At 37.0% G+C, this 18,441-nt stretch overlaps 2 protein-coding genes across 2 annotated transcripts; one reads left to right on the forward strand and one right to left on the reverse strand.

The window, feature by feature from the left end:
* Nucleotides 1-6,305: 6,305 nt before the first annotated feature.
* LOC107039365 (integumentary mucin C.1) lies at nucleotides 6,306-9,135 on the forward strand. The gene is made up of 2 exons (XM_015258932.1): nucleotides 6,306-6,492; nucleotides 8,394-9,135. The coding sequence occupies exons 1-2, from the start codon at nucleotides 6,351-6,353 to the stop codon at nucleotides 8,702-8,704; spliced, it is 453 nt and encodes a 150-aa protein (XP_015114418.1). The 5' UTR covers nucleotides 6,306-6,350; the 3' UTR covers nucleotides 8,705-9,135.
* A 407-nt stretch (nucleotides 9,136-9,542) lies between these two features.
* LOC107039430 (proteoglycan 4) lies at nucleotides 9,543-17,643 on the reverse strand. Its single transcript, XM_015259031.1, has 3 exons — nucleotides 17,386-17,643; nucleotides 14,277-14,330; nucleotides 9,543-12,782 (listed from the first exon to the last, which is right to left on the reverse strand). Exons 1-3 carry the CDS (start codon nucleotides 17,413-17,415, stop codon nucleotides 9,654-9,656), a joined length of 3,213 nt encoding a protein of 1,070 aa, XP_015114517.1. The 5' UTR covers nucleotides 17,416-17,643; the 3' UTR covers nucleotides 9,543-9,653.
* Nucleotides 17,644-18,441: the final 798 nt, after the last annotated feature.

Here is an 18,441-nt window from a genome sequence, read left to right on the forward strand (position 1 = left end):
AGATGGGTCTCATTTTTTTTTTCGGATGAGAACAATAGGACTACCTGCTAACCTGAGGATTACCTGCGGAAAAGATGGTTCTCGAGATAAGGGAAACATACGCACTTTCAGTTTTAGACCCACATCATGACTGTCTTTTATTCCAACTCCTAACGACTTTTTAAATATTTTTGTCTTTTATTTGGTTCAATCACGTGACAATTTACTTCAGGTTCGTCCAGAGGGATAACGCATTTCAAGCGGAGACAATTCTTTACTTGAAATTTCTCCATTTATTCCAATAATATTTAGGTTGAAAATTAGTATTTATTTATGTTTATAATAGTGATTTATTTTTTTTCTAAATATTAAGAGAGTTAGAATTTAGAGAGAAAAACTCCCGCAGTGCCCAGCCGGGATTCGAACCCGGCTCTCACAGTTACGCGCCAGGCACTCTTCTCAATTTTTTTTACAAACTGAGGGGCTACACTGTGCTCGCTCCACTCGCCAACCTCCATATGATCCCCATACGATTCTCATGACCCTTATTCTGACCCTCGTGATCCTTATTTTGACTCTTCACTTTTGACCCTTCATTTTGGACTCTTATTTCGAGGACCAAATTTTCATCAGCAGAAATCGATTTGGATTTTTACAACAGAGAGATATTGGGACTCTAATTTTGACCCTTGTGACACTTAGTTTGGGACCCCCGGGACCCTAATTTGGATCCGTATTCTGACCTTCATTATAACCCTCGTAACAATTATTTTGACCCTGGTAACCCTTAATTATTGAATCATAATTTTGAGTACCAAATTTTTACCACCAGAAGTCCATTTGGATTTTTGTAATATTGAGAAATACCTTCATACACCTTTAAAATACAAGAAAAATTGAATAATAAGTCAACGGATTCAAATTTGTATCAATTTCATTTGAACATTCACAGTTTTAACAGTTCTAAAAATATACAGAATCAGTATAATATCTAATGTTTATAACATTATTATATTCCGTTTTTGCAAGAGTGAACAGTTTAAATGAGTTTTTTTCTAAAGAATAAATACAATTGGTTGAATTGAAGCAGGTTTCGCAAGAAAAAAACCTTTCTCGTGATACCTGTCTCAAAAGTCCACTTTTAGAAACGGTTTACCGATGTACAGCGCGAAAACTAGAACTGTTCATAAGCTATCTAAACAAATAATTGTATTGCATCACCCCATGCAATGGGACTCTATATCCTCAAGCATTAATAATAAATAAAAAGAAAAAAAATAAACTGTTTAGTGTGCGTAAAGCGGTTGTTTTCCGCGCGGCCTAAAGTTCATGAGCGTGCGCAAAGCTTCTCTTTACACACTAGTAACGCAATATACTATTATGCCACTCATGCCTGAAACCGGCTGGATTACACACTCGACGCTTCGCGTCTCGTGTCTAATTCAGCCGGTTTCAGGCTTCGTGACATAAAATTTTGTTCAGTACTTGTTGGGAAATTTCGTTCTTAACGTGTGTGGTTACATCACTCGCCTTCGGCTCATGCCGTAAACCCCACACACATTAAAGACGAAATTGCCCCACACGTGCTGAAATATACTATTTTGATAATTTTTAACAAACGATTTTTTTGGCATAAGCAAGCCTTATTTAAGAACTCTGCTGTTTTTCTCTAGTGTTCCAAGAACTACGGAAATTCTCTCTCCACATTCGACTAAAAGACGCCGCCTAACCACCTTTAGGCATCAAATAAATAAAATAAATGATAATATTTATTATTTTTGTCATTATTTTGTTGAGAATTATTAATGTTACATGAAGACGAAAGTCCTATTCTACTAAAGATGAAAGAAACGTGAAGTTGTTTTATATCGAAATATCTCGAAACTGCCTGACCGCTAATCCTTAATTCTGATTGGTCAATATGTGACACGAAATTATATACAAAAAAAAACGCGGCATTTTAAAATTTTTCAGTGACATAATCTCAAATTCTTCAGTGGTAAATTTTTTTTCACGTCATATAGATGTATATAATATATATTTCACATGTATATATATCATCGGTGAAATTAATAAATTCTGGCCTTTTATGGAGACCGATTATTTTAAAAAATTGAAGATAATTAATTGAAAATGAAAAATTCTTTATAGATTCTTTTACTCCGCTATTCACTTCAGTCATTAGTCGAATTCTGTTTGATTCATTATCAATATTTATAAGGTATTCATGAGAAAATGAAATTCAGTGAATTGCATTTCTTCATTTCAACAAATGAATAGATCAGCGCGCGCGAGAGCGCGCGTATAGATCTTGTTGGAGAAAAATTACCACACGAGTCAAGTAATCGGTGTGGAGCGGAATCCATATCTACTAACGGATTGAAAAGTATAGACCCCTGGGCCTCAACGTCAGAGGTTGATCTTGCAATGACCAATAACCCACCACATTCAACTTCATGTTTCTTATGGTTAGTTGGTATGTCTAGCATATATTTATTATTTATCTAAGGAAAAAATTGATATTAATGTTTAGGAATGTTGCAAACCCGAAAAATCCTGCAGCGCCAGGGGTTTATACTTTTTAACTCGATTGTAGGTCTTTTTCACCCTATATCGGGGCAAAAAGTGCGAGACGAATAGTTAATTCATCTCTGCTGACTCGGGCACGGAGAGAAATATTCAATAAAAATTACCAGAAAAAAGACGTAAAAATTACGTTTCGAAACGTAATCTGGGAGCGAAGTAAAATTCAATAAAAAGTGTCAATCGTCACGTAAATTCTACGATCTGTTCGGTAAAAATTACTCATCCGTCCGACGCCTCACGGCTAGCCATGGGTCACCGTGAGGGGGAGATTTTAACAACACGGTTCGTAATTTTTCCGGAACTTTTCGTAAAAATTCTTAAACATCCAAGAATTTTCATGTTCTCAGGCATAATAAGTCTTGAAGTTTCTGTTAAATTTTACAACTTCCAGAAAAATTACGTGACTTTTTCGTATTTTTTCGGTGACAGCCCCGAAAATTTACTGAACGTTTCAGATTTATTCTCTTATATTCCTATAGAAATTCACTGAGAACGATTCTCGCTTGCGGCTTACGTGAAATGTTCCGTAATTTTTCTTGAATATTTCTCTCCGTGGGGAAATTTAGTGAACGTGAGGGTAATTTGTGCCGAAACTGTAAAATTCACGGTTCATGTTGTCAAAAATTATCCCAGGAACGTGACTAATTGCATAATATCGTCTAATTAGTCACATATGTGTAGGAATTAGGAATTTTTTTGTGACGGAGAATGATTTTTGCATACCAAACCCGATAGGGCGAAATAAAATTCTATAAAAATTTGTTGTACATGTCGGAGTGAAAAGATTGATTATGCCATGAAAAGTTTTCTGTTTTGTGAAAATCCTTGTCCGCTGTACATATGAATACTCAAATCGTTTTTTTCTGACACTGACGAATGATTCTGCGTTTCCTCAAAAATCATAGAATACCTGCTGAGACCTTTGTGGAACCCCGGGGGGATCCGGGAAGAATACGCGCTCCAATATATATTTTCCCTTTTCTGAATGTAAAAAAAAACCTCTAAAAGAAGGGAAAAACTCCTTCCAATAGAGGAAAGTTCTGGAATATTTGAGTGAGCATTGAAAAATCTGAGAGATAAAATAACAACGAATTCTCATAAATTTTCTAACTGTCGCCAGGAGAATTCCGCACTCGTCAATAGAATATCAATGAAATTTCTTACAAGTGATGTTGCAATGAGTCCGAGGAAACTTTTTATTTAAAGTCGCGATGCATAGCCGCACAGTCGAGAAACTCCCATAATTTACCAGTGAGGACTCGCACTGCATCGTTTTCAATTTAGAGAATTGGGAGGCGGTCTATCGTGCGTCCTTTCAATGATCCTCATGCTTCCTATACATACTTCTGGGGGAAAAATAGAAGGAAACCGAGGGTGAATCCACGGAATACAAAATGGCATTGCAGAAAGCGACGTGAAAGTCCATATAACTGGGTTTAACGGCCGTGCGTGATGTCTTTTCTGTTTGATGTTCGATATTCCACGGGATATCTCAAACACAAATGACACTGGTGCTCAAGGACAATTTTAGTTTTAAACAAATCCCTACTCTTTCAGACCATTATGCAGTTCATAGCAATTTTAAGGAGATCCAAGTATCTTTTACAGTTTGATACAGACCATACTATAGAATCAATTATTGTCAATCATCAAATTCGTCAATTAAATTGCGTGAGAAAAATTTGAAAAAAAATCATGAATATTCAGTATCACTCAAATTACATTTTGCATAGAACTATTATTTTTTTAGACGTCCGTTGTTTATAAGTAAATAATTGAAATAGTTTGAACTTTCGGAAACCTTATTTTTGCTTCGGAATGAAAGCATTGTAATCGTTCAAATTTAAATTTTGATTTTTTTTATGTTATATGTTATACTCATTATGATCCAAAAAGTCCGAAAATGCAATTTGTAGACCGTGTGGGTGACCTAGTACGTATGTGTGTATGTACACGGAGAGAAATTTTTTAGAAAAAGTCTAGTGCTAGCACGGGAAGAGGCGCAAAGTGACGGCCAGGAAAAAATTTCCACTAGAAATTTTATTGGGGAAAACGTGAATTTGTCCCGTATTTCTGTGAAAATTTCACAGAAATACCAAGAAACTTTACCTTAACAGCACTAGAATTTTTCATAACCGGTGGATTGTGATTTTTTCCAGTACTCGTAGTAGAATTTTTCTAGAAAATTTCTCTCCGTGTATGTATATATGTGTGTGGTAGTTTTTTTTTCAATTATTCGCTAATGAATAAATGGAATTAAATCTTTTTTTCCAAACGTAGATCCTGTTGAGCTCTATCGATCGCCGTTAATTAAAATTTAATTCGTCGATTGATTTTTTTTATTTTCGAATTTTTTGAAAATCGGTTGCCTCACAATAATTCAAAAAAATGTTCTGAATTAATTGAATGATGACTTTAAAAAAAAGTTTGGATGACCCTTTATCCGAATTTGAAGATGAAGGCGATAGCAATAATCGTTACTTTGATTTATTTGAAAATTTTCAAAAATTTTGTATTTTTCGAAAATCAGAATTCCCGGGATATCTTTGAATATCATGCTTCAAATTAGTTGAATCATAGCTTAAAATGTTTGTTTTAATGCCATTAAGCCGAATTTAAAAGATGATTACGGTAGCTATATTGGTTGATTTAATTTTTATGAAAATTTTGAATTTTTCATGAATTTCCCGGAAAGTGAGTTTTCTGATGGTTTCTTCAAATGTGATATTTCAAATTCATTCAAGTATGTGTAAATAAAATTTTTCTATAAACATTTTATGGAAGGGCTGAGAGGAGAGATTGAACTCTAAAAAAAACAATCGGTTGTATAGAAGAAAAGGAATAATAAGAATAATGATGCAGATAACATTCAACAAAGTTGAAAATCTGACAAAATTAGGTAAAAGGAAATCTTATTAACTTTAATAAAATGAAATAAACAATGAATTATACATGATAGAAGGAAATGATGTGTAAAAAAAACATTCGGAAGCAGATTGCTAATTTATTAGCAAAAATAACTATACTATATACAATAAAAGGGCAATTTCCCACTTGTTTTAGGCATGAAATAAATAAAAATAATAATAGTGAATAACAATTAAAATGGGTTCCTAAAAATCAGCAACAGAGGGGCGATCACCTTCGGAACACAGGTCAGATTTCTCTCAGTGTAAACTCTACTAATATGGAATTTTAAGACTTTAGTCCATAACCCCCTGCCTTTTTCAGAATGATAGTATCCAGGGTAATGCGGACGTATCTTCATTGGGGATCGGAGGGAACCGTGAGAAGAGAACTGCGCCAATAAAACTGTATTTACGTTTCATCCAACTGATAAGGTCATAAAGCTATAAATTTTGTGGAACAGGCTATCATAATTCCTCTTTTATTCTCGAAGTAAGGATCAGTTTCGGAGAATTTATTAGAAAAAGTAATGGATCATAAATCATAATTTATAGTTTGTTACATTAGAATTATTATCCGCAGTTCTGAGAAAAGAAATTGAATTTATGGTGGGAAAAAGTGAATTGAGAGATGTGTTAATGAGATCAGATTGCAAGAGTTTACGATCGATTTCGTGGAAGTGAATTTTCAAGGTTGAGTTCGAGGTAAAATGGAAGTGATCACTTGACTGAGTCTGACATTCCTAGGAGTCTTATAAATATGTCACTCTACAAATCTCTCCAAATATACGTTGACATCACGACCAGCAACCGCTCGGTATAAGTTCAGTCGCAGTGATGCAGGTGAAGACGTCACAAGAAGTGATTCGGCGTTGAAAAATGAAGATATTTGCCTTTCGTTGGAAACTTCTCCACATTGTTGTTTTTGTTTCACTTATTAGATCGGAAGTAACTAGCCAAGTTGTTCCGTGTACGTGTGCGGAAACAACGGGTTCTACAACGTCGGATTCAACTACTTCAGGTATTAGTCCTCTCGCTTCGGACAAACGAGGCGCGTCCGATGAGCTGCGGGTCATGCCCAAAGGGCCAAGTCGCCCAGAATGAACCCTTCGGGTGCAGCCCGGACGGACCCAAAGTGCCCCGCTTGCGCGAAGCGAAAAGACTTACACTTTTGAAAATTTTTCACCACACGGAGAGAAATATTCAGTCAAAATTACGGAACTCACAATTCGCTCACCGATTACGGAATCGACTTAGAAAATTTAAGTGACGGTATCGTAATTTTTCACAGGAGATTCAGATAAAAATTACGGAACGTTCTTGAAAAATTCCGTGGTAGTTCCGTAAAATTTCGTATATTTCGTAAATTTCGTTCAGTAAAAATACGTCATTTTTATTGAATATTTCTCTCCGTGTAAAATTTCCGGTACATTTCTTGGAAGTTTTCATCACATTATAGTTGTGAATTGAATATGTTTTGAATTGTTACTAAAAATTCAAAACTTCATAGCAATATCAATGGAAACTGAATGTCAATTCTATTATTTCATGAAAATTAACAGAAAACAGGGAAATTCAGGTAAATATACTCTTGAATTTTCAATGACTTGAGAATTCAGCGTAAATTGGGACTGAATATTGACGCTTCGATTTAAAATTCAAGGAATTGGGGAATCATCGTAGCTCTGTTGCTCAAAAATGTGCCATTTCATTGAATTTGAAACAAAAAAAAAACAAATAGCAAAAAAAAGTGAGTTTGAATGTAGAAATTTCTCCACGTTGTCGTTTTTGTTTTACTTATTGGATTGAAAGTAACTAACCAAGAAGTTTCATATTTGTCATTTAATTATTTAGATAGATTAGGTAGTCTAATAATTTTAATAAGATAAGCAATATAAATAATGCTTTCTGTCACGAGTATTATTTTTAATTGTTCATGTTATCAATTTCATTGTTATAGTTTATGTCTATTTAATTTTGATCCTGTGATTCGCCGTGTGTGTGTTCTGGGTCTGTATGAAATAAAAAATTAAATCAAATGAATTTTCAATGAAATATGAAATTTCATTATTCTCCCTCCTCCCCCCCTCCACCAATCTAATTTAATGTCACTTTTCCGAAAATAACTACACGGAGAGAAATATTCGATAAAAATTACATATCTTTCCGTAATTCCGGAGCGAAATGTGGTTGTAGGAAATTTTACGGAACTGTCACGCAATTTTTCCGGAGCGTTTAGCAGTTTTTATCTGAATCTCCTGTGAAAAATTACGATACCGTCACTCAAATTTTCTAAGTCGATTCCGTAATCGGTGAGTGAATTGCGAGTTCCGTAATTTTTACTGAATATTTCTCTCCGTGTAGGCAATTGTCAGTCCAAGAAGCTTTCGGTTGGATTATTTAACTACTATTTAACTACTCCATACCAAAAAATCCTTATTCCTTTTTCCCCATCATGCGATTACCCGAGTGGAAATTTCACTCAGTTAGCTTGGATCTACATTAGTTTTAGGTTCCATACTGGTCAGAATTTATTGATTAGACTTTCGGATCAGGATCTGATGAGATTCTGAATGGAGTATGTGTATCCATTGTGGCGGAGTGAATTGTGATCCTATTCTGATCAGTCAAATCTTGACTAGATCCGTATCGGATCCGGTACTTTTCAGGAAGATCGAATCCTAGAATTTTGACCAGGCATGGACCCAAACAAGCGTTACATTTTTGATCCAAAATTGATCAAAATCAGTGTTAACTGGTCAGTCTCTTATTCTATCCTAATTTGAATTTCCACTCGGGTAAATCGTAAATTATCGAAATAATTCTACCGCTACTCCTCCGCAAACCGTTGAATACTGCATTTCTATTGGTTGACGCTCACATGGGGAATAATCCATGAAATTTCAATTTTTTTTCTCACAGTGGAAGGGTCATCACCGATCACTACTCTATCTACAACAGCAACAATAACACCGCGCAGTACGACGACCACAAACACTCCGATAACATCAACTTCATTCCCCACAGGAACGACTCCTACCCCTCTTTGCTTCGGACCAGGGCGCTTCGCCAACACCACTGACACGACCTGCCGAAGCTACATCTACTGCAGTGTAAACAGCGATAGAACAGCCTACATCGCTTACCCATTAAAGTGTCCGAAGGATTATCTCTTCACGCCCATAGCAGCAACATGTGTGAGACCTGCCTCATACACATGCCCAATAAAATAGTACATTTTGATACTAGGCCGTGAGGAACTTTGCTGGCGAATATGACGTTACAGGACGAGCCTAAGGCGAGTTCTGTAATCATATGAGGCAGAAAAGTTCTTCACGGCCGTGTATCGAACAGCATTTTTTGTCATTTAGTCCGGGGGCGGTGATTCAGGGACTGAGTGACAACAAAATGATTGTCAAATATAACCAAATTACTCAGTTAAAAATTTTTGTCTCAATTTTCCGTGCCGAATTCCGGAAATTTTTATCGTGTTCCAATTCCACTGAAATTTCAGGAAATCTTATCATTGAAAATTCAGGATCTCGTGGAAAAACCAAACAGAACTGTAAGCTTTCGTTCCATTTTTCCGCGAAAATTAATAGAAAAACAGAAAATTCTGGTAAATATATTCTTAAAAAAAATCATGAAATTTGAGATTTCACTGAATTCGATGCAATTAATTGAAATAATTAACACAATAATTCAATGCAATTTGACACTGAATATTCATATTAGATTGGAAATTAAAATAAATTAAGGACTTCTCGTCTTTATACTGCTTAAAATTCTGGAATTTTACTGAATTTTCAGTGAAACTTGAAATTTCATTATTTTTTTCCCCTAAATCGCATTTAGTGTCACTGTCCTGAAAATTGGTAGTCAACTGTCCATGAAATTTCATTTTTTTCTAACAGTGTAATATCTAGTACTAATAAGGAACAATATAAACCGTAATGAGTCATGTCGAAAACCGTTTGCACATCTGGTCATCTTCACACTTCCGAGATCAGCAAGATTTCCAAAAGCTCCTGATTGAATGGAGAACACCACAATATGAATAATCAAACTCCATAACTGTGTATAACTATCTGTATTTCCCAAATAGTTCCTCCGTTTCATTACAGAATAAAATGGACAATGATCAAACAAAAGAAACTCGAAGCTAATAATTGATTAACTAATCTAAACAACTTCCGAATTTTCAAGTACAACTAACTCCGTGAAGCTTCGGATTTTCCCTCCATCAGACGCCTCTCTAAATCTCACGTTAGACCAATGACTGATTGCCTCACGATCCCCAGCATCTGCACTTCTTCGGGATCTCCGGACCTTCACATCATCGTTCTCAAAGTTCGAAGTTCTCGTCGGCAAGACATCTGCGTTCTTCCCTAGAATATCCCCACCATCATTCTTCGAAAGTTGGGACTTGATTTCTGTTAACCCTGTTGAAATATCAGTCCTAATGTCCGGAAGACATTGCTCGAGAATTTCTTCTTTCTCCGAAGCGTTCTGAGACGCCGCAACCGGTAGACTCCTAGTCCTGCGAGTCGCGTTATTTTCCTCGTCCGATCCAACATATCCCCAAATGATGGGTGAAATGCCCTCGAAGGCCGAGCACTTCAGCAAATCCCGTATGACTCCAAGATCATTGACGGTATCGTTAAGAGCGTCCAGCAGATCCATGTACGTTCGGTTCTTATGATTCAACGCCACTTCTTTCTTCAGGTTGACAACCGTCTGTCTGTTATCATTCTCATCGATTCTCTCCAATACAACTTGCAACTTCAAAGCGTAACGTGGTTTGTGAGTTGAATGAGCTTCTGTCCACAAAGTTGTTGGGAACGTGGTCCTAGTAGCTATGGGGAATGTGACGTTCTCGCCCGAAGGAGTCTCTTCCTCCGACGGCGTTGACTCTGTTTGCGTTGAGGCATCAGGCTCTTTCAACCCCTCTGATGCTGTTCCATCCCCAAATGCAGGTTCGTCTCCTGGTCCCTCCGATACTGACGTTACAGTCTCTCCGGAAGTTGACCTTGTAATTCCACACTTCCCCGTGGAGTTATCGCAAACAAGGTCCTCAGGTACCAGTGTTATCTCCTTTGATGTCTCTGGTGAATTCTCATCGCCATAGACTTCAACAGGTGGATAAGTACTCGATCTAACGCAGCTTTCGTCCCCTAGTTCACAGGAACTCTCTGAATAAGGTTCTGCTGATTCCTCCGGAATTTTGTCTGATGAGCTTTCTGACGGCTCAGTAGTTGTGCTTGTAGATTTCGGGGTGCTGCATGTACCATCGATCAAGCAATCCACAGTGATCGATGGAACTTCATCAGGGGATTCAGGAGTTGTTGTTTCGTCAGGCGTGTCTGTAATATGTTTTAAGGAAGGTCCCACCTTGACTTCTACTCGCATCAACGGATTATCCGGTATGTCCGACGACTCATAGATGTTCTTCGTTATGAACGATCCTATGCCACATCTGATTGATTTCTCCTCGACTACCGTGAGATTATCCTCGTGATCAACTTTCTTCAGCTGTGTGACTTGACTCCGTCGGGTATCGTTTGCGAAGTATTCCTGGAACGGTGTGTTGACTGCTTCTTCCTTGCTGGTGGGATGGATCTCACCCTCGACTCTGGGGCACCATAAGTGTTCGTCCGGAATCAGAACCGAGTTTTCAAAAGTGACTGTATACTCTCGGACGACCAATCGCTTTGGAGGGCTTGTGGTGTTGTCTTCTTTTGTTGTGACGGTTTCGATCCAACAGAGGGTTAGTTCGTCTTTTGAGTGGAGAGTCGTAGTGTGTTTTGGTTGCGCAGAAAAGTTTGTGGATGGGAAGCTTAAGCTGTATCGTTGATTGGTTTTTGGTCGGCCGTTTGTGCATTGTTTTTCTTCTAGAGGTTCCGAGGGCTCTTTATGGGGTTCTACTGATTTTAGTGGAAAGTCTGTTGTTACTTGTGGGAGATTTTCCGATGCTTTTGGAGGTTCTTCTGATACTTTTGAAGACTGTGTTGTTACTGTCTCAGACTCTTCTGACACTTTTGGAGGCTCTGTGGTTACTTTCGCAGGTTGGGTTAACTTCGGAGAGTTTTCCGATGTTTTTGGAAGCTCTGTCGTCACTTTTGGAGTTTCTTTCGATACTTTCGGAGGTTCTGTTGTGACTTTCGGAGGTTCTGTTGTTACTTCCAGAGGTTCTGTTATGACCTTGACAGTCTCTTTCGATGCTTTTGGCGGCTCTGTCGTCACTTCTGAAGTCGCTGCAGATGTTTTTAGAGTTTCTGTTACTTTTGTAGGCTCTTGTGTAACTTGCGGAGATACTTTGGATGTTTTAGGAGGCTCTGTCACTACTTTCGGAGGTTCTGTAGTTACGTTTGGAGGCTTTTTTGATAATTTTAGAGGCTCTGTTGTTACCTTGGGAGGTTCTGTTGTAACTTTTGAAATCTCTGTAGATATTTTTACAACCTTTGTTGTTACTTTTGGAGGCTGTGTTGCTACTTTCGGAGGCTCTTTTTGTACTTTCAGGGACTCTTTCGATGTTTTTGGAGGCTCTATTATTATTTCCGGAGACTGTGCTGATATTTCTGGGGATTCTTCTGATAATTTTGGAGGATCTGCTGCTACTTCTGGAGCTTCTGTTGATACTCTTGGATGCTCTGTTGTTACCTTTGGAGGCTTCTCTGTTACTTTTGTCGGTTCTTCCGGGAACTTCCAAGGTTCTTCTTTCGGAGTTGTTTCACGGACTTTTGAAGGTTCTACTAGCTCTTTTGACGGTTTTTCAGTCTTTGACAGTTCCATCTTCAGTTTCTCCATGATGTCTGGGCCGTTATTCTCAGGGACTTCATCAGAATAATTGGGAACGTGAGGCTGGTCCGTGACTTGGAAAGTATTTATATTTTCATTCCAATCGCCGTACTTTCCCCTCTCCTCCGAGTAATCAACGTTACTACCAGCAGCACTGCCAGAGTCACCTCCCATGTAACTCTTAGATTTTTGAGGCGAAAATGATCCCCATATGTCGCGGTTATCGTGGATGTTGATGTTCTCGATGTAACGCCCAGCATTCTTGCCGCTGGATCTGCGGGATAATTTACGATTCTGGGGAGGATGATTGCGAGGAGGGTACTCATGCGGATCACTGAGAGAACGATAACTCTTCATAGGATAACGCTTCTCATTCCTTCTGTCGGTTTTCCCAACAGAATCTTCCAGGGAATGCACAGATATGTCGACATCCGCCGGGGCAATTCGCTCCTCGGGAGCCGATGGGTACTCGTAGTTGTCGCTTTCCTCCAAGTCGTAATCGTACTGAGGAATCTAATATTTAGAAAATTTTCATTTAATAAATAGAGCTTATCGATCAGCAGATTAATTTATTCAATTGCGTGATGGAATTTTCCAATGAATTGATAAATAATTGGTGTCATTGTCATCAGTAAATGTTAGAAATAGTGGAACGTTTGGAATTCTAATTTTGGGAATGAATTTGTAGAAAATTGATTATTCATGAATTCTTCATGGAATAAGGCAGTCATCTATAAAAACTTTAAATTGTTCAATTACTTTATGAATCTTTTTTTATAAAGTTGGTGTCAGTGGGGCAAAGTAGGACGTCCACGATCGAATTGGATTCTCATCAGCTTTGTTTCCCATTTTTTTCAGATTTACAAAATGTTTCCTATTGGTTAAAAATCAAGTCAAACAAAATCAAATTTGAATCTTTGATGTTTGCAGTATAAAATTGGCGCAAAATGTTCGGTAACCTAGGGTAACATAGAATTCAAATAGAATCTTCGATGTTTCACAACAAATTTTGGAACGGATTTCACTTGAATATCTTTAAGGTAATCCGACTACATGGAGAGAAATTCTTTATAAAAATTCGGGTGCGATTACTGAAAAAAATTTCAATCGATCGTCTACGAAAAATTCTAGTGCTGTTGAGATAAAATTTTTAGGGTTTTCTGCGAAAATTTCTACGGATTTCAGTGAAAAATTCATTTAAGTACGAGAAAAATTGAGGTCTTATCCAATAAAATGCCCAGAACTGGAATTTTTCCCTGGCCGTCACTTTGCGCCCGTTTCTCCGTGCTACCACTATGATTTTTCTAGAGAATTTCTCGCCGGTGTACCATAGTGTAGTTTTAGAAAATTTTATTCGTCAAATTTTGCGCTAAAATCACATATGAAATTCTCCGAAAAATTCTTAAATTATCAGCATGATCCAAATTATATTCTACAAAACATTCTGGTTCAAACTGTTCTCCTCACGATTAAGACAAATTTCTTGAGTTTTCGGTCAAAGAATTTATTACTAATTCGAAACAACTGATTCCTAGGGTACATGTTCGATTGGTTATCAATTATTCATGAGAAAATGTCTTGATTTTCAATGACACCATTTTCTAGTTATTTAATAAATCGTGAAAAATAAGATTTTCAATTTTGTAACAATTTTCAAAACGATTCGTAACTGTCATAAAAGGAGAATTAATAACAAACAAAATAAATAAACATAAGAAGAAACAAGTTCTTAAAAAATCTCTCAAATACCCTCAAATAATCTAATAAATTATTTGAACATGAAGCACAAACTTAAAAACTCCTCGTGAGTAATGAAGTAATGATAACCTCGGTAAAGAAATTGCGTTCTCTGCAAAAAAACAATTAAAATTAAAGCATAAGCATAACTAATAAAAAACAGCAAAAAACACGGCAATTATGAAAGCGTTGAATAACGAAAAAAATGATTGCTCCATTAAAAATTCAAAATAAATCTCCCAATTTTGCGTTTGACGATATTTTCTATACCTCCGATACCCTCCTCCCGTGATAGGGACCCGCATGAACGAATCCGCAGCAAGCCTACAGGAATAACAAAAAAAATTGAGTACTGAGATGAATCGCCATTATTTTCTCCTCTTTTTTTCTTTCTCAAATTATGGCTCCTACGTGATTGCAAGAACATTTGGCAGAGGCGCATGCCTCGGGTATCTCATCGTTGGTTACGATCAATTGAAAATTGAAGAGCGCACGCGCCTGCGGTACAATTGCACGCGAGGAACATAAATATGGAAGTTCAAGCTACCGATAGGTACATTCGAGAAAAAATAATGATGCCGGGGGTAATCATCGTGATTCTGATAACGGCCACCATTCAATTTAATTTCACGACGATAAAAGGTGCTCGTGGTATGAAATGCGCTAATTCAAAAACAACGAATGAGGTGACACATTGTGAAACGGAAATCATTGATTTTTCCAACGGTTTTATTGCTGAGATTTAATAATCTCTTGTTCGATTACATCATGTCGATAATTTTATGGTCATAGAGAATTTTTGTTGTATTTTCAGGAACATGTCACTGATTTTTAGGAATCTGTCACCAATTGGCTGTGATACTGGACACTGACTAGAATAACCGTGATGAACAATGATTTCCATCACTGAAATTTGTTGATAGATTCCTAAAAATTGGAGATTGGTCCCTGAAAATTTATGAATATTAGTGAGGATCACGGGAAATTAACGATTTCACTAAAAATTAACGACAAAATCACTGAATTCCAGAATTGCCAATGCCTAAAAATTGGGTATATATTCCTAAAAAATAGGAATAGATCCCTGAAAATCAGTGACATGTTCGTAGGAATACGTATTTTAACCGAAGGGGCTAGACGTCGAAAAAGCATTCATCAATTACGCGTTTTTCACCTCCAGCGTTACACTGACAGAGAAAATTAATTTTATGAAGAGAATTTTATATGAACCAACTATCATTTACTTGTTAATTTTCAAGTAAACATGATTTCATAGTGAATACCAGTGATCTCTTCTTGAGATACACTTAATTGGGAGAAATCGAACTTCTCTAGAATTGAAGTTCCTTCTACTTGTCGCTATAATGAGAGTATTTGATTTCTTCCTAGCCAAAAGTTTGCTAACTCCAGAAATTCGTTGGCTTACTTAAAAATCAAAATCATTCTCATGGCTAAACACGTTTAATCTCAACACGATCATACGTTGTTCCAAGTAAATTATAATTGAAGTGAGCATTTCGTAGGCCGAATTAGGATGAATATTGTTACGCGGAAAAAGCTTTGAGATTGTAGTAAGATGTCGTTGAGTTGAAAGAAGTTTATATTTTCTTGATATAAAAAAATCGCATTAGTTTACAGTACCAGAATCACAGATTACAGCAATTCAACACAAACTTGGATATCACAAATTTTGTTCAATGTGATGTACGGAAAGCTCAATTTAAACATCGGCTTCATTCGAGAAAACAACATTCAATTCATTCCTCAATGTAATCATCTCCTATGTACAAATTTTTGATCAATTTACGAAAGTAGAAAATTTCTCGACTGGAGATTATATTAGGTTAAAAAAATAGAACTTTTCCATTTTTGGGGTGAATACATGTGACTTGCCGCCAAGGACTGTTTTATTTGATTCAAGTAGATGTATCTCAAGAAGAAATAATTGATATTTACCGTAAGATCGTACACTGAGAGAAAAATATGATTCTTCTGACTATATTCCATAACCATCGCACTCTAGTCAAAAAGTCCTCAACAATTTCTCATGGGTTACGGTAACTATGGCCGGAGAAGTGATTACTACAATGGAATGTAGTCATTGCTACTATTTTATAGTTCTGCTCACGATAGATTTGTCGTGGTTACTTTTGAACTTTGGTAGTTTAACTGCATTTTGATTTGCAAAAATTACGCTTGTGAAGTTACTACAATGTTATGTGTCGCATACAAAAAAAATCGTATCCTTCACCAAAACTGCCTCAACTATTTTCTTATAGTAAATCAAACTTCAGATTTTTCTCTCAGTGTATTCATTTGAAATTGGTTCAAGTATATAATACTTGTTCCAAGAAAGGACCATCTCAATAAAAATAATTTTTTCTGTCAGTGTAGACAACTATCAAACGTCGACGGTACTGCGGATAAATACGGGTGGCCGATCCATTTATGAAAGCTGCATATGCCCATCCAAATATACGGGATTTAGCTGGACATTTCAACGAATTTTTGCACGAATCAATACGACGTATTATACATTGGTTTTCTACCATAGTTTACGATCAAATTCCGACGTCTTTTCTACCACTCAACGTTTACTGGGCTGGAGATGAAGACTTTCTTTTCTCTATGAAGATTTGAAATTAGCTAGTTTGATGGAGTTTTTTTTGCACGGAGAGAAATATTCAATAAAAATTACGTATCTTTTCCGTAATTCCGGAGCGAAATGTGGCTGTAGGAAATTTTACGGAACTGTCACGGAATTTTTCCAGAGCGTGCCGTAATTTTTATCTGAATCTCCTGTGAAAAATGGTACCGTCTGTGACGGTATCGTAATTTGTCACAGGAGATTCAGATAAAAATTACGATACCGTCATTCAAATTTTTTGAGTCCATTCCGTAATCGGTGAGCGAATTGTGAGTTCCGTAATTTTTACTGAACATTTCTCTCCGTGGGGCGATTTTTGAATTCATATCTTGAATTAATTGTATCTTATGTCATAAGGCGATAAAAGTATTATCTGGCGAACATGAGTAGTCCGAGCCGAAGGCGAGGATTATAATCACATTCGCGAAATAATGCTTTTATCCCCGTGTGACATACGATATTTTACGTCGTTGGGCCCGAAAACCGCGATCTAACTGAGCGAAGCGAGGTTAGAATCGCGGTTTATCGGGCCTAATGACATAAATTAAATTAATTGAATGCTGTACTGAACCACAATTTTTATTAGTCCATCCTCGTATTACTCTGTTTCCATTGGAGTAAAAGTTGGAAACGTTGATCTCAGTAGTAATAAAACAATTTTTTTTCAACGCCAGTGGGTCATGAAAAGTGTGGAGCAACGGATTCTCAAACGAAAATAAAATTGCGGCTTACCACAATAATTAAAAGAATTGCAGACGACATTTCCCTGCAATGAAATTCCCGCCCCGAGTTTCCCGTTGATCTTCACTCGCTATACTCGCTATAAAATTTCTCTGCTCTCGTCTTCACTCCTCGCGTCCAATTATCTCAGCCTGAACTCTCGTTTTTTTATTAATTCTCTCGTACCCCAGTCGCAGCCTCCAAACGACGAGAACTGCGTGAAAGCGCCTCTCGCACGTTGCTAAAGTGCAGAATCACGGGAGGCTGAGAGCCGGGCTCTTTCGCGGACCTTGATACTTCTGGTCCCCACCATTTACTTTTTCATATGCAATTAAACCCACGCCTGTGAATTGGAAGACCTGTGACATTGTGAATTTAAAATTTTAGCCTCTCTATTTTCAGTTTCAGTGGGCTGTTAAGATTGTGATAATTATATGGTATCAAGGGGAGAGAGTGAACTGAGTAGGACGAAATGGAAACGATTGGAATGGAAGTACGGGGTATTTTCAACTGATAGAATAGAGGCAGTGGTGATTTTTAGTGTCACCAAGGTCAATATTGAAATTCATTTGGAGCGATTGAGACTGGTTCAGGGGTCCGATAAACTCTTTAATTGAAATTTACGTCATTTTAATTATACTTTTTTTTCATTGAAGCATGTCTGGGGTTGAAGCTGTTTCAGAAGCAGGAAATAATTTACCTCATTTTCTGTTTCATATCATTTAAAACAGGTTTCATTCGCATTTGAGTAGGAAACAAGGGGAAATTAAGCAAATGCAATAAAAATTACCAGAAAAAAAAGCGTAAAAATTACGTTTCGAAACGTAATCCGCGAGTGAAGTCAAATTCAGTAAGAAGTGTGAGTCGGAACTGAAATTGTACGAATCGTCACGTAAATTCTACGCGTTGTTCCGTAAAAATTAACCACCCGCCTGATGACTCACTGCTGTGTGGACAACAAGTCGTTCCGTAATTTTTCCCCAACGATTGAGAAATTTTACGGAACGGAACGTAGAAATAACTCACCAGTTTCATAAAAATTGTTGAACGTTCAAGAATTTTTGATTT

The sequence above is a fragment of the Diachasma alloeum genome, unplaced genomic scaffold (assembly GCF_001412515.2).
Source record: "Diachasma alloeum isolate Michigan unplaced genomic scaffold, Dall2.0 Dall_scaffold_00299, whole genome shotgun sequence".
In the NCBI taxonomy this organism is placed as follows: Eukaryota; Metazoa; Arthropoda; class Insecta; order Hymenoptera; family Braconidae; genus Diachasma; species Diachasma alloeum.

Excerpts from the sequence above, each read along its gene's own strand:
- LOC107039365 (XM_015258932.1), top strand. The coding sequence starts at position 6,351 with ATGAAGATATTTGCCTTTCGTTGGAAACTTCTCCACATTGTTGTTTTT. Across the intron at positions 6,493-8,393 it reads GTCGGATTCAACTACTTCAG|TGGAAGGGTCATCACCGATC; the intron begins GTATTAGTCCTC and ends TTTTTCTCACAG.
- LOC107039430 (XM_015259031.1), bottom strand. The coding sequence starts at position 17,415 with ATGTCGTCTGCAATTCTTTTAATTATTGTG. Across the intron at positions 14,331-17,385 it reads CAATTCTTTTAATTATTGTG|GCTTGCTGCGGATTCGTTCA; the intron begins GTAAGCCGCAAT and ends TTATTCCTGTAG. Across the intron at positions 12,783-14,276 it reads ACGGGAGGAGGGTATCGGAG|ATTCCTCAGTACGATTACGA; the intron begins GTATAGAAAATA and ends TCTAAATATTAG.